This window comes from Hyperolius riggenbachi, chromosome 3, assembly GCF_040937935.1.
Source record: "Hyperolius riggenbachi isolate aHypRig1 chromosome 3, aHypRig1.pri, whole genome shotgun sequence".
Lineage (NCBI taxonomy): Eukaryota > Metazoa > Chordata > Amphibia > Anura > Hyperoliidae > Hyperolius > Hyperolius riggenbachi.
This window is the reverse complement of record NC_090648.1, coordinates 359,710,002-359,723,875: the sequence shown is the minus strand read 5'-3', so window position 1 is coordinate 359,723,875 and position 13,874 is coordinate 359,710,002. Positions and strand designations below refer to the sequence as shown.

The 13,874-nt window shown below is 46.2% G+C and overlaps 1 protein-coding gene across 2 annotated transcripts in view; it reads left to right on the top strand.

The window, feature by feature from the left end:
- LOC137561548 (serine protease inhibitor Kazal-type 4-like) overlaps nt 1–13,080 on the top strand; it is a 28,797-nt gene extending 15,717 nt beyond the window's left edge. For both annotated transcript variants that reach the window (XR_011030044.1, XM_068272864.1), the window contains 2 exons: nt 12,711–12,824; nt 12,993–13,080. Coding sequence is in view for 1 of the 2 variants with exons in the window: in XM_068272864.1 (XP_068128965.1) it covers nt 12,711–12,768 (58 nt within the window). In the remaining variant the exon portion in view is untranslated. The remainder of the gene's footprint in view (nt 1–12,710; nt 12,825–12,992) is intronic.
- The last annotated feature ends 794 nt before the right edge of the window (nt 13,081–13,874 follow it).

Below are 13,874 nucleotides of genomic sequence, written 5' to 3'. Positions count from 1 at the left end.
CTAAAGAAAGAATATGGAAGTGGAGGCCACGCGGAGACTACGTTTAAAGTGAGTGACACGCTGACGACCGATGTTTATGTGTGGGCCCGCTGGTTCAAATTGTTACATTCGGACCATAAGACGCACACACTTCCCCCCACCCCACTTTTGAGGGAGAAAAAGTGCGTCTTATGGTCCGGAAAATACGGTATGTATTTTTTTTTTACTTTTATGTGTTTTTTTTTTATGGGGGGGGGGGGGGGCTTTAGTAATGTAAGTTATTACATGTATTAGTATTGTGTAAGTATGTATGTGCCTGTATGTGTAATTTTATTTTTTGGCCACAAGATGGTGCTAGTAAACACTTTCCCGTTATAGGAAATGTTCACTTTTTTTTCTATATTTAAATACACTGTGACGGCTTCCTGTTTTATGAATGGACGTGGCCACTGATCGCGGTCCCATTCATTTATTCCAGGCATTGCGATTGGGTAGAGGACCACTTGGTCCTCTTCTCCAATTGCTGAGCACGGAATACCGACGGAAATGGCGGTGGGAGTGGCGCACACACGTGCGGAGCGGCGGTGGGAACGCGCATTGTATTAAAATGTCACGTTGCCGTTAACAGGCTCAAGCATGACGTTTTAATACGATACAATGTTGGTAAATGGAAAACACTGGAAATTATAGCCCATATAAATCGATAACGGCACAAGGCAAATTCTAATAACAGTCAGGTAAGCTTATGTGAATATAACCCACGTAAAGAATGTAACTGGTGGACAGAATGCCAGTTTCATGGGCCAGGTGTGCTTCGAACTGCAAATCTAAATAGGATGGATTTTCTTGTCCATAAGTGGGTCCAAATGATCACTTCAAAGTCAGACTGATCACAGTTATCAGATCGGCTGGTCGGTTATTAGGGAGATTTTATCGTTAATAAGCTATAACCTGTAAAGGTTAATTGCTGCACATGGGGACATGGGGAGGAGTTGTGGTTGCACTTGGCGGTCAGCGGGGGTAAATGGTTTTAATATTTTAGGCATTACAGCCCCTAACTCCTCCTGGTCTAAAGTGTAGCCATTAACTTTGCTGGATATACTTATACGTGAGTCATTAAAACATTCCAGCTTAACAGGGTCATACATATAGAGGTTGACTTACAGTATAGTCAAGAATTGCAAATATATATATGATTTTTTTCTGGATTTAGTTGACATCTATTTTGAAAACAGGTAAATGCGTCTCCTTCATTAACAAATTTTTAGTTTGGTATGGTTTTTTTTTTAATTACTAATTTACCTCTTATGATTAAAGAGAACCCGAGTCAAAGCTCAGGTTCAGGAATACTTACCTAAGGCGTGGGAAGCCACTAGATCCTATAGAGGCTTCCCACGCTCCACTCTAGTCCTCCCACACTGCCTGGGACCCTCCAGATGAATGAGCTTCAGCTTGGGTACACTTAATGCAAAGTGGGTCTGAAATGTACTCTACAGCAGGGGCTAAAAAGGGTTAAGTGCCCTTTCACACTGGCACAGTGCATCGCAGCAATTTACAGCATTGCTACCACAGGGAATGAAAGTCTATGGATGCTTTCATATTACGTGTGGTGCACCGGAAGTGCTCAATCTGATGCGCTTCTAAAAGGAAGTTACCGCGTGAATCTGCATTGACATGCGGTGGAATGGAAGTCATAGTGACATAGGGACTTAATGTTGGCAGTGTGGTGTTGTTGCGATGCTCATGTGCGTATTTTTACAATACGCTTCCGCGCACTTCAGTATACCGAAAAGAGGAAGTGACCGCAAGCGCGTGACACTTCCTGTTTGGATGGATGCCAGATGGGGAATAATGGATAGTAACACAGTATTCCCCCGAAGGCCTGTTTTTATGGGTGCGGCAGCCGCACCGCTGACGCCAATATACAGTGAGAAGCCGCCCGGAAGTGGGTCAAGTGCGGGTTCAACCTTCTGTGGGTCAGACAGTTGTGGACCTGCAAATAAAGGGGTTTCCAAGTTAGGTAAGGAATAAGGACTGTGGTGTGGATTTAAAAAAAAATAAAATAAAAAAATAGGCCCATACAGTAGTCTACTGCACTGTAATCAACCTAAATTGGTGATCTGCAGAACCATTTAACTGAATGGAATAACAGATTGCTAGTCACTACCAGTGCTTCTCACTAGGAACAACAGTGGTTCGTGACCCACTGACATTTAAGCAGTGTACTGGTTGCTTTTTAACCACTTCACCACTAAGGGTTTCTTACTATTATGGACCAGCGGAATTTTCACCACTCCTCCCTTTCATTCAACAATAACTTTATCACTACCTTTTTTTTTTTTTTTTTTTTGGGGGGGGGGGGGGATATTTGTTTTCAGCAGTTACTTTACTTTCTATGCATTTTAAAAGGAAAAACAAGGAACAAAAGTAAAAAATACAATATTTCTTCAATTCCATCCCCTATAGTTTCAAAATAAGGAATGCTACTATAAATAAACCCACACATTTTATTAGCCCATGTGTCCCAGCTATCACAACATTTAAATTATGTTTCTCGTACAATGTATGGTGACAGTACAGTGTATGGTGACAATATATTATTTGTACATAACGGTGTATTTTTTCTGTTTTGTGTTTTTTTTTCGTATCTTGTTAATAATTACAAGATCTTATTTGATAAATAACAGTAATCATCACATACAGTATATATTAAAAAAAAGCTCAGACCATAAGGTAACTATGTTTTTTTAAATTATCCCTTTTATTGAAAAAAAGTGGTGTGTGTGTGTTTGTGTGTGTGTGTGTGTGTGTGTGTGTGTGTGTGTGTGTGTGTGTGTTTACTTTTCATCAAACAGTATTCTGGGTTACCAGGATGTGTGCAATTTTTTTTTTTTACATGATCTTATACTTTATACATTATTATGAATGGACATGTCCCCTGATTGGAGACCTGTTCATTCATTTCAGGCACTTCAATTGACTCACGGAACACATTACATAGTTACATAGTTATTTTGGTTGAAAAAAGACATACGTCCATCGAGTTCAACCAGTACAAAGTACAACTCCAGCCCGTCCCCCACAAGGCATGGTCCAATTAGCCCCAAAAGGGAAAAATTCCTTCCTGATTCCAGATGGCAATCAGATAAAATCCCTGGATCAACATCATTAGGCATAACGTAGTAACTGTAGCCATGGATGTCTTTCAATGCAAGGAAAGCATCTAAGCCCCCTTTAAATGCAGGTATAGAGTTTGCCATAACGACTTCCTGTGGCAATGCATTCTACATCTTAATCACTCTTACTGTAAAGAACCCTTTCCTAAATAAATGGCTAAAACGTTTTTCCTCCATGCGCAGATCATGTCCTCTAGTCCTTTGAAAAGGCCTAGGGACAAGAAGCTCATCCGACAAGCTATTATATTGCCCTCTGATGTATTTATACATGTTAATTAGATCTCCTCTAAGGTGTCTTTTCTTTAGACTAAATAAACCCAGTTTATCTAACCTTTCTTGGTAAGCGAGACCTTCCATCCCACGTATCAATTTTGTAGCTCGTCTCTGCACCTGCTCTAAAACTGCAATATCTTGTTTGTAATGTGGTGCCCAGAACTGAATTCCATATTCCAGATGTGGCCTTACTAGAGAGTTAAACAGGGCAATATTATGCTAGCATCTCGAGTTTTTATTTCCCTTTTAATGCATCCCAAAATTTTGTTCGCTTTAGCTGCAGCGGCTTGGCATTGAGTACGATTATTTAACTTGTTGTTGATGAGTACTTCTAAGTCCTTCTCCAAGTTTGATGTCCCCAACTGTATCACATTTATTTTGTATGGTGCTAGACCATTGGTACGACCAAAATGCATGACTTTACATTTGTCAACATTGAACTTCATCTGCCATGTATGTGCCCATATAGCCATCCTATCCAGATCCTGTTGCAATATGACACTATCTTCCTGAGAGTTGATGATTCTGCACAATTTTGTATCATCTGCAAAAATAGCAACATTGCTCACTACTGCATCTACTAGGTCATTAATAAATAAATTGAAGAGCACTGGACCCAGTACAGACCCCTGTGGGACCCCACTGCTAACAGTCTCCCATTTTGAGTACGGTCCATTGACCACAACTCTTTGTTTTCTGTCCATTAGCCAGTTCCCTATCCATGCACACAAACTCTTCCCCAGTCCTTGCATCCTCAACTTTTGCACCAGACTTCTGTGGGGAACAGTGTCGAAGGCCTTTGCAAAGTCCAAGCATATCACATCTACAGCATTCCCAATATCCATATTAGCATTCACTACCTCATAAAAGCTGAGCATGTTAGTCAAACAGGACCTGTCTTTAGTAAACCCATGTTGATGCTGAGAAATAAGATTATTTTCTACTATGAAGTCATGTATAGTATCTCTTAGTAACCCCTCAAATAGTTTGCATACAACTGATGTTAAGCTTACAGGTCTATAATTTCCTGGATCAGATTTTTTGCCCTTCTTAAATAATGGGAAAACGTGGGCTGTACGCCAATCCACTGGGACTCTGCCAGTTGCAAGAGAGTCACAAAAGATAAGATAAAGGGGCTTAGCTATAACTGAATTTAATTCTCTTAGGACCCGAGAATGCATGCCATCCGGGCCAGGTGCCTTGTCTATTTTTAATTTATTTAGTCTTGCCTTTACTTCTTCCTGCGTTAAGTATTTAATATTACAGTTAGAAGATTGAGACTCTTCTGCCTCTGTAATTTGCAACAGTGCTGTTTCTTTTGTGAAGACAGAAGCAAAGAAAGCATTTAATAACTCTGCCTTACCTTGGTCATCCACCATTGAGTTCCCACCCTCATCCTTTAGGATTCCTATACAGTCAACCTTTCTTTTTTTAGAGTTGATGTACTTGTAAAACTTTTTTGGGTTAGATTTGATATCCCTAGCGATTTGATTTTCAGCTTCGATCTTTGCCAGCCTAATTTCTTTTTTACAATTTTTATTGCACTCCTTATAATTGCTAAGTGCAGCCTCGGTCCCCTCCTGTTTTTACGTTCCTGTTCACCAATCACAGATCTTCAAGTCCCAGCGGAAACGCACGGCGCGCGTGGTGGCGACAGTGGCGAGCAATGTGTTTAAATGTCCTGTTGCCATTAACAGGGTCAAAAAGGACATTTTAATGCGTCTATGTGAGAAAGCGCGGAGGAGCCGCCGCCATGAGCCGGCGGCGGGCGGCTCCTTCCGCACTCAGCCTTGTCTCGCACGGAGAGGCAGCCGCCTCCTCGCATCATGAGGCGGCTGCCTCCGTGCATGAGGCCGCAGAACGCGGCGAAACCGCCGCGTTGGGTGCGGCGAGTAGCCCGCCGGTCCCCGCTGCGGAGTCACCGCTGAGCGGGGCTGCGCTGGCTGGGACTCGTAGTCCCTCAGTATTCAGAGTGACGCGCGCGCGCGCACTCAAGGGAGATTTATGACAGGTAGAGGGGAGTCAGCTGACCAGGCTGGTCAGCTGACCCGGATTCTGCACCTCATTGGCTCATCACTGAGGGAGGTGCTGGGGGAACATTTGAGTATATATACTGCCGGCTGTTCACTTCTCTGGTGTCTGGCGTTGCGTTCACATACGTGGGAGCACCCAGATCCGTTAGTCAGATCCGTTAGTGTGCCGGGACCAGCTGGAGCTGTAATCCTACACTAAAGCTAGATTTATTGATAGCTTAAAGTACTAGTTTGATTGTGATTATTTGTTATGACTTCTTGCCTGCCTTGACTACTCTTCTGAACTTTGATCTTGTACCTCGTTATTTCTGATACTCCGTTGCCGAACCCCGGCTCGCTCCTAGACTCTGTTTCTGCCTCCTGATTCTGTACCCCGATATATCTGATACCCCGTTGCCGAACCCTGCCTGTACTTTGACTACGCCTCTGCCTCTCGATCTTGTACTTTATCTGTCTGTGTGTGTACGACCTGGCTTGTCCGACCTCGAGAACCGACCTCATCATTGGAGGAGGTTCTTCGTTCTGTTAGTAACCCTTCCGCCTGAGGGTGACTTTCAGAAGATACTTCTTGCTAGCAGTCTGACTCCTCCCGTCTTGGAGAGTTCAGGGGTGCGGAAGTAATCTGTACGGTACGTCTTACTGTACTGAGGTCTAGTCCTCTAAGTGTTACTGTTACACCAAAACACTACACTCTACTCCGGTGAACAGAGGTTAGCTGGTATATTGGATTATCGGTGATACTGCAGATCACATATAATCTGGTATACGTCTGTATTCCCCGTGACGCTGCAGGTCACCGGTAATCAGACCTCTCTGTGCTTCACCGAGCGTTACAGAACGCCAGACCAAAACACTGATGGAACGCACTGATCCTCTGACTATGCTTGCCACTTCGGTGGATAGCATTCATCAATCATTAAGCCAGCACAAAGCCTTAATTGATGCCTTATCAGGCTCTGTGAGAACCCTCCAGACATCAGTTGATTCAGTGCGATCCCCTCATAGTGATGACATACGCATGCCTGTGCCTGATAAGTTTTCCGGCCACAAGTCTGACTTCCGGAATTTCAGGAGTAGAGTGTTGTCGTATTTTGAATTGAGACCCCGATCCTCGGGGACTGAGGCCCAACGGGTCATCTTTATTAAAACCTTGTTGACTGGGGACTCCCAGTCCTGGGCATATAACTTGCCTGCTACCGATACCGCTCTGACTTCGGTAGACGAGTTCTTTAAGGCCATGGCCATAATCTACGACGACCCTGACCTTGCTGTGACCTCAGAGCGGAAACTCAAGCTTTTGCGGCAAGGCAGAGGGTCGGTCGAGGATTATGCGGCAGAGTTCCGTAGGTGGTCGGTCACCTCGAGATTTGATAATTTTGCCCTCATGGACTACTTCCTGTCTGGGTTGTCGGAAGAGGTCTCCGACTTAATGTTGACTGTGCCCGAGCCCAAGACAGTAGACGAGGCCATATCGTCGGCCATACGAGTAGATCGCAGGCTACGTCATCAGAGGCAGGCTAGGAGTAGTCACCGGGTCAGGGTGACCTCGTATACTGTACCGGCTGTTGCATCGCCAGTAACAATAACTCCGCCTGTCTCAACCTCTCCGGCCTCGCCTCCACCAGAGCCAATGCAAATTGGTCGGTCAAAACTGACCCAGGTGGAGCGGAGGAGGAGAATGACGGAACAACTGTGCCTATATTGTGCAGAGGCAGGGCATAGGGTGCGAAACTGTCCTAACAGGTCGGGAAACGGGTCTGCCTAGGAGTAGTGGGGGGTGACACCCTTGGCACACAATTTTCACCCCTTAAAGAGAAGAAACTGCTTCTCCCCTGTACGATTACATGGGAGAATAAGTCAGTAGCCACTGAAGCATTTATTGATTCCGGCTCAGCAGCTAATTTTATGAATTTTGCATTTGCTCAGGAGTTGGGTATTCCCCTCATTTCAGTGAATCCCCCCATTCAGGTCACGGCGGTGGACGATTCCCCGCTGCAACGGGAGCACCCGCTGTCACAGACCCCAGAGGTGAAAGTCACTATAGGGGTACTTCATGGGGAACAATTATCATTTTTTGTATTGCACATGTCAACCTCCACTATCATCCTAGGCATGCCCTGGTTGCAACTCCACTCACCTCAAATTGATTGGGCCACAGGGCAGTTAACCACTTGGTCACCTCGTTGTTTTCAGCAGTGTTTGGGGAAGCTGACCCTGGGGCAAACCAGAGTTCAGGTGGAAGGGGTACCTGACCAATATTCCGAGTATTCCGACGTGTTCTGTCCCAAAGCAGCAGACAGGTTGCCCCCACATCGCCCTTTCGATTGTCCCATTGACCTCCGTTCAGGATGTGTACCTCCCCGGGGTCATTTGTACAACCTGTCGAGACCCGAAAAAGTAGCCATGCAGGATTATATACGTGAAAACTTGGCCAAAGGGTTCATTCGGCCATCTCGGTCACCTGCTGGAGCTGGTTTCTTTTTTGTTAAAAAGAAAGATGGAGGCCTGCGACCCTGCATTGATTATCGCGGCCTTAACAAAATTACAGTCAAGAACCGCTATCCCCTGCCACTGATAGACGATTTGTTCACACAAATTACAGACGCTAAAATCTTCTCTAAACTAGATTTGCGGGGCGCGTATAACTTGATACGAATAAGAAAGGGCGATGAGTGGAAGACGGCCTTTAATACACCAGACGGGCATTACGAGTACCTGGTGATGCCCTTCGGGCTCTGTAATGCCCCGGCCGTCTTCCAGGAACTCATTAACGAGGTATTCAGAGAGGTGTTGGGGAAATTTGTTTTAGTCTATCTTGATGATATTCTTATCTTCTCCAACAACCTCTCTGAACATAGAGACCATGTGAGGTTTGTTTTGAATCTGTTGAGGCAGAACTTCTTATATGCAAAACTTGAAAAATTTATCTTTGAAGTAACGTCCGTCGCCTTCTTGGGGTATATAATTTCCACCACAGGCCTGTCTATGGATCCTGCCAAGGTTTCGGCTGTGCTGGAGTGGCCACAGCCGGTGGGGTTAAAACCTCTTCAGCGTTTTCTTGGCTTTGCCAATTACTATAGACGGTTTATAAAGGGGTATTCCACAGTCATTTCTCCCCTTACAAGTCTCACTAGGAAAGGGGCAGATACAACTCACTGGTCTCCTGAGGCTGTACATGCTTTTTCCACTCTGAAAGGCCTATTCTGTTCAGCACCCATCCTCAGACATGTGGATACGTCCTTCCCGTTCATTGTGGAGGTGGATGCTTCAGAGGTAGGAGTGGGGGCTGTGCTGTCTCAGCGATCAGGCTTGCAAGGTAGAATGCACCCTTGCGCTTACTTCTCCCGCAGGTTTTCCCCTGCAGAGAGGAATTATGATATTGGTAATAGGGAGCTCCTGGCCATCAAATTAGCTTTCGAGGAATGGCGACATTGGTTAGAAGGAGCTGAGCATACCATTACAGTTTACACCGATCATAAGAACTTAGAATACATCGAGGGGGCTAAGAGGTTGAGCCCTCGTCAGGCTCGATGGTCGCTATTTTTCTCCAGGTTCACCTTCATCATTACATATACCCCGGGGAGCAAGAATGTTAAGGCAGATGCCTTGTCCAGATGCTTTGAGGCAGAGACAGCACAGCCCTCCGTTCCTGAGACCATTATTCCTCAGAGATTGATACTGGCAGCCACTGGAACTTGGGAGGATTGGAAGGAGACGCTGAGTCCCTTTCAGCAGGACATCCCGGAAGGGAAGCCCGCAGGGGTTCTGTTCGTTCCTCTGCCGTTTCGCCTTCAGGTTCTAGAGATGTTCCACGCACATAAGAATGCAGGGCATCCGGGGGCATCCAGAACACAGGATTTAGTAGCCAGATGCGCCTGGTGGCCTTCTCTGGCAGCGGATTGCAAGGAATATGTGAAGGAGTGTGTGACATGTGCCAAGAGTAAACCCTCCCGGTTGGCACCTGTCGGTACCTTGCAGTCATTGCCCACCCCAACTGAACCATGGACCCACCTGTCCATGGATTTTGTAGGCGAGCTGCCCAGGTCTGAGGGAATGACGGTCATTTGGGTCGTGGTCGACCGTTTTAGCAAGATGGCCCATTTTGTACCCCTAAAAGGACTCCCCTCCGCTCAAGAATTGGCCGAGTTGTTCATTACGCATGTCTTTCGATTGCATGGTATTCCCGAAAACATAGTTTCAGACAGGGGAGTTCAGTTCGTCTCACGTTTTTGGAAAGCTTTTTGCCAGCTCATGGACATAAAACTGTCCTTCTCGTCTGGATATCACCCTCAGACCAACGGCCAGACTGAGAGAATAAATCAATCATTAGAGCAGTTCTTAAGGTGTTATGTAGCTGAAGCACAGGACGATTGGGTCAGATTTCTGCCGTTTGCAGAATTTGCCCAAAATAATTTAAAAAACTCATCCTCCGGTTTTTCGCCTTTTCAAGTAGTGACGGGAAGATTACCCAAATTTTCCCCATTGCCTATAGCCTCCACTCCGTTTCCAGCCCTGGAGGTCTGGCAAAGGTCATTCAAGGATCTGTGGGCGACAGTAAGAAATAACTTGGAGAAGGCCTTTTTGAGTCAGAAGGGTCAAGCCGACAAGAGACGGTCGGTGGAGTGGAGGTTCCAACCAGGAGACCCGGTTTGGGTGTCCACACGTCACTTGGCCCTAAAACAACCTTCTAATAAGCTTGGTCCCAGGTTTGTGGGTCCATTTCCGATAACCAAGAAGATCAACAATGTTACTTATACTGTCGAACTTCCCACTAGCATGCGGGGGGTAAGGTCTTTTCATGTTTCCCTTCTTAAGCCAGCGGTCCAGGTGGGTCCCACTCCTCCCCCTCCTGTGTTGGTAGATGCCCAACCTGAATACGAGGTGGAGAAGATAATTGATTCACGTACTGTACAGAACTCGGTGCAATATCTCGTACATTGGAAGGGGTACGGCATTGAGGAGAGGCAATGGGTGCCTGGGAACCGCATGCATGCGGACGAGTTGGTGAGAGAGTTCCATGCTGCACATCCAGGGAAACCTGGAAGGAGCTGTCCGGAGTCCACTCCTCGGGGGGGGGGGGTACTGTGAGAAAGCGCGGAGGAGCCGCCGCCATGAGCCGGCGGCGGGCGGCTCCTTCCGCACTCAGCCTTGTCTCGCACGGAGAGGCAGCCGCCTCCTCGCATCATGAGGCGGCTGCCTCCGTGCATGAGGCCGCAGAACGCGGCGAAACCGCCGCGTTGGGTGCGGCGAGTAGCCCGCCGGTCCCCGCTGCGGAGTCACCGCTGAGCGGGGCTGCGCTGGCTGGGACTCGTAGTCCCTCAGTATTCAGAGTGACGCGCGCGCGCGCACTCAAGGGAGATTTATGACAGGTAGAGGGGAGTCAGCTGACCAGGCTGGTCAGCTGACCCGGATTCTGCACCTCATTGGCTCATCACTGAGGGAGGTGCTGGGGGAACATTTGAGTATATATACTGCCGGCTGTTCACTTCTCTGGTGTCTGGCGTTGCGTTCACATACGTGGGAGCACCCAGATCCGTTAGTCAGATCCGTTAGTGTGCCGGGACCAGCTGGAGCTGTAATCCTACACTAAAGCTAGATTTATTGATAGCTTAAAGTACTAGTTTGATTGTGATTATTTGTTATGACTTCTTGCCTGCCTTGACTACTCTTCTGAACTTTGATCTTGTACCTCGTTATTTCTGATACTCCGTTGCCGAACCCCGGCTCGCTCCTAGACTCTGTTTCTGCCTCCTGATTCTGTACCCCGATATATCTGATACCCCGTTGCCGAACCCTGCCTGTACTTTGACTACGCCTCTGCCTCTCGATCTTGTACTTTATCTGTCTGTGTGTGTACGACCTGGCTTGTCCGACCTCGAGAACCGACCTCATCATTGGAGGAGGTTCTTCGTTCTGTTAGTAACCCTTCCGCCTGAGGGTGACTTTCAGAAGATACTTCTTGCTAGCAGTCTGACTCCTCCCGTCTTGGAGAGTTCAGGGGTGCGGAAGTAATCTGTACGGTACGTCTTACTGTACTGAGGTCTAGTCCTCTAAGTGTTACTGTTACACCAAAACACTACACTCTACTCCGGTGAACAGAGGTTAGCTGGTATATTGGATTATCGGTGATACTGCAGATCACATATAATCTGGTATACGTCTGTATTCCCCGTGACGCTGCAGGTCACCGGTAATCAGACCTCTCTGTGCTTCACCGAGCGTTACAGTCTAGTAGTCTTTAACTGGTTTTAAAGTGGTGATTTATGGTAAACTCATTTTGATCCAGATATCAGTGTCCTCATTTTAGCTTGAGGTGATATATGGCAATTGCCTGACATCCGTGCTGATGTTCTGCCTCTAATACTTTGTCACTGGCCCAGAATGAGCATACAGATCATATGCTATGACCATGGCCTGACTCAACTGGCTTCATGGTGGCTGCATCGTAGTTGCAGATGTGTGACTCATAATTAAATCTAAAATGCGGAGCATGACAGTCAGGCAACTAGCTTTATTTATGAAGAAATGAAGATGGCAGCCAACATATTCCTCTTACTTCAGGCTCTCTTTAAAGTGAATGGGAACCGCATAAAAAAAAAAGAAACAAATACTTACATTAGGAGAGGGAAGGCTCCGGGTCGTATAGAGCCTTACGTCTTCTCTCTCGGTGCTCTCTATCCTGTGCTGGCCCCCCCCTCCCCGTTTCAATCCTCCACCGAAAGGGTATTTGGAAGTCTTCGGGAGCCGTGTCCTCCCGAAGACGTGCGGCTCCATACTGCACAGGCATAAGCGTGCTAGAGAGCGTGCTTGCACAGGCACAGTACAGGGCCGCCCTTCTTCAGGAGCACTCGGGCTGCCTGAAGACTTCTGAAGTCTCATTTGGCCGGGTAAAGCAGTATTTGACTAGTTTAGTCAAATACTGCTACCGGGCGAGCCAGCACTGGAACGAGGGGACCAGGAGAGGAGCAGGAAGGCTCTATAGGACCCGGAGCCTTCCCTCTCCTTGGGTAAGTATCTGTTTCATTTTTTTAAATGTGGTTCCCATTCACTTTAAGGCATAATGAGTTATTTTTTTCTTAAATAATAATAATCGTAGCAGCAGTAGTAACTTTGCACTTAAAATAGAAATGCAAACAATGTTACCTGGACTACATAATACACTTCATGCAAACGTAACTATTCCATTTTAAAATATGCTTACAATCTGTATCTCAAGTTTAAAATATCCTTGTCTTTGTTTCATCTGTAGGAACCCTGAATTGTACATTATGGCAAGAGTGGCATGTGAGGAGATAACGCAAGCATAAGTTTGGAAAGAGATGTTAAAAAAAAGCATATCTCAAACAATTTGCAATAAAATATGGTGAGACAGTTTGTGTTGTTTATTTAAAGAGACTCTGTAACAAAATTTTCAGCCGTATTTCTTCTACCCTATAAGTTCCTATACCTGTTCTAATGTGCTTTGGATTACTGCAGCCTTTTTTTAGTTGCACTGTCTCTGTAATATAACTAATCTTCTTTTCTTTGTCAGGCTTTGTCGACACAGAGAGGAATGCTGCCTCTGCTGTGATAGGGAGAAGTTATGCATGCCCTCTACAGGCCCCCTGCAGGCTCGGTGTGTGTGCTTTGTTTATCTTTCACAGACAGGCCTCTGCTCTCTATTTCAGCTTGTCATACTGAGAAACTGTGAGAATACCTGACAGGAGTGCATATAATTCACTGGTAATAAAAACTTGTAGTATACTGTATCATGATATATATGTATACACATACATCACTTCCTGGTTAGCGGCTATGTTTTTTGTTTGTAAACACTGCCTAAAACTGGTGATTAAAAGCCAGGATTGCGGTGGTGAGCAGCGGAAACGGCAAAGAGGAATCCAGGAGATCACAGTGACTTGATTGGTATTGTACAAATCGGACCACCATAGGTGGTTTTGGTTTAAAACACTATGAGCAAATACATTATTTTACCCATGCTATGAGGGCCATCTATGGAGGCAGGGGCGTAGCAATAGGGGGTGCAGAGGTAGCAACCGCATCGGGCCCCTCCAGAGGGGGGGCGTCAGTTAGGGTTAGGAATCCGTTAAGGGTTTGGTTAGGTTTAGGTCTGGGTTGGGAGAGTGGTTATGGTCAGGCATTGGTTGGAGGGTCGGTAAGGCATCATTTGGATGGGGGTCGGTTAGGATTAGGCATTCACAGAGGGAGGGTTCAAGTGAGAATGAAGTCAGGTTAGATGATATTTTTCTGTTATAATTTTATAGCGCCTAACTGTATAATATTGGCAAATTTACCAATATTCTGATAGTGGCTTTCTCTGGCGCCCAAATTTCCCTGCTGCCCTTTTTTCAATGTACCCTGATTAACCACATAACGACCGCCTACAGCCGATGGGCGGCGGCAAAGGCTGGGC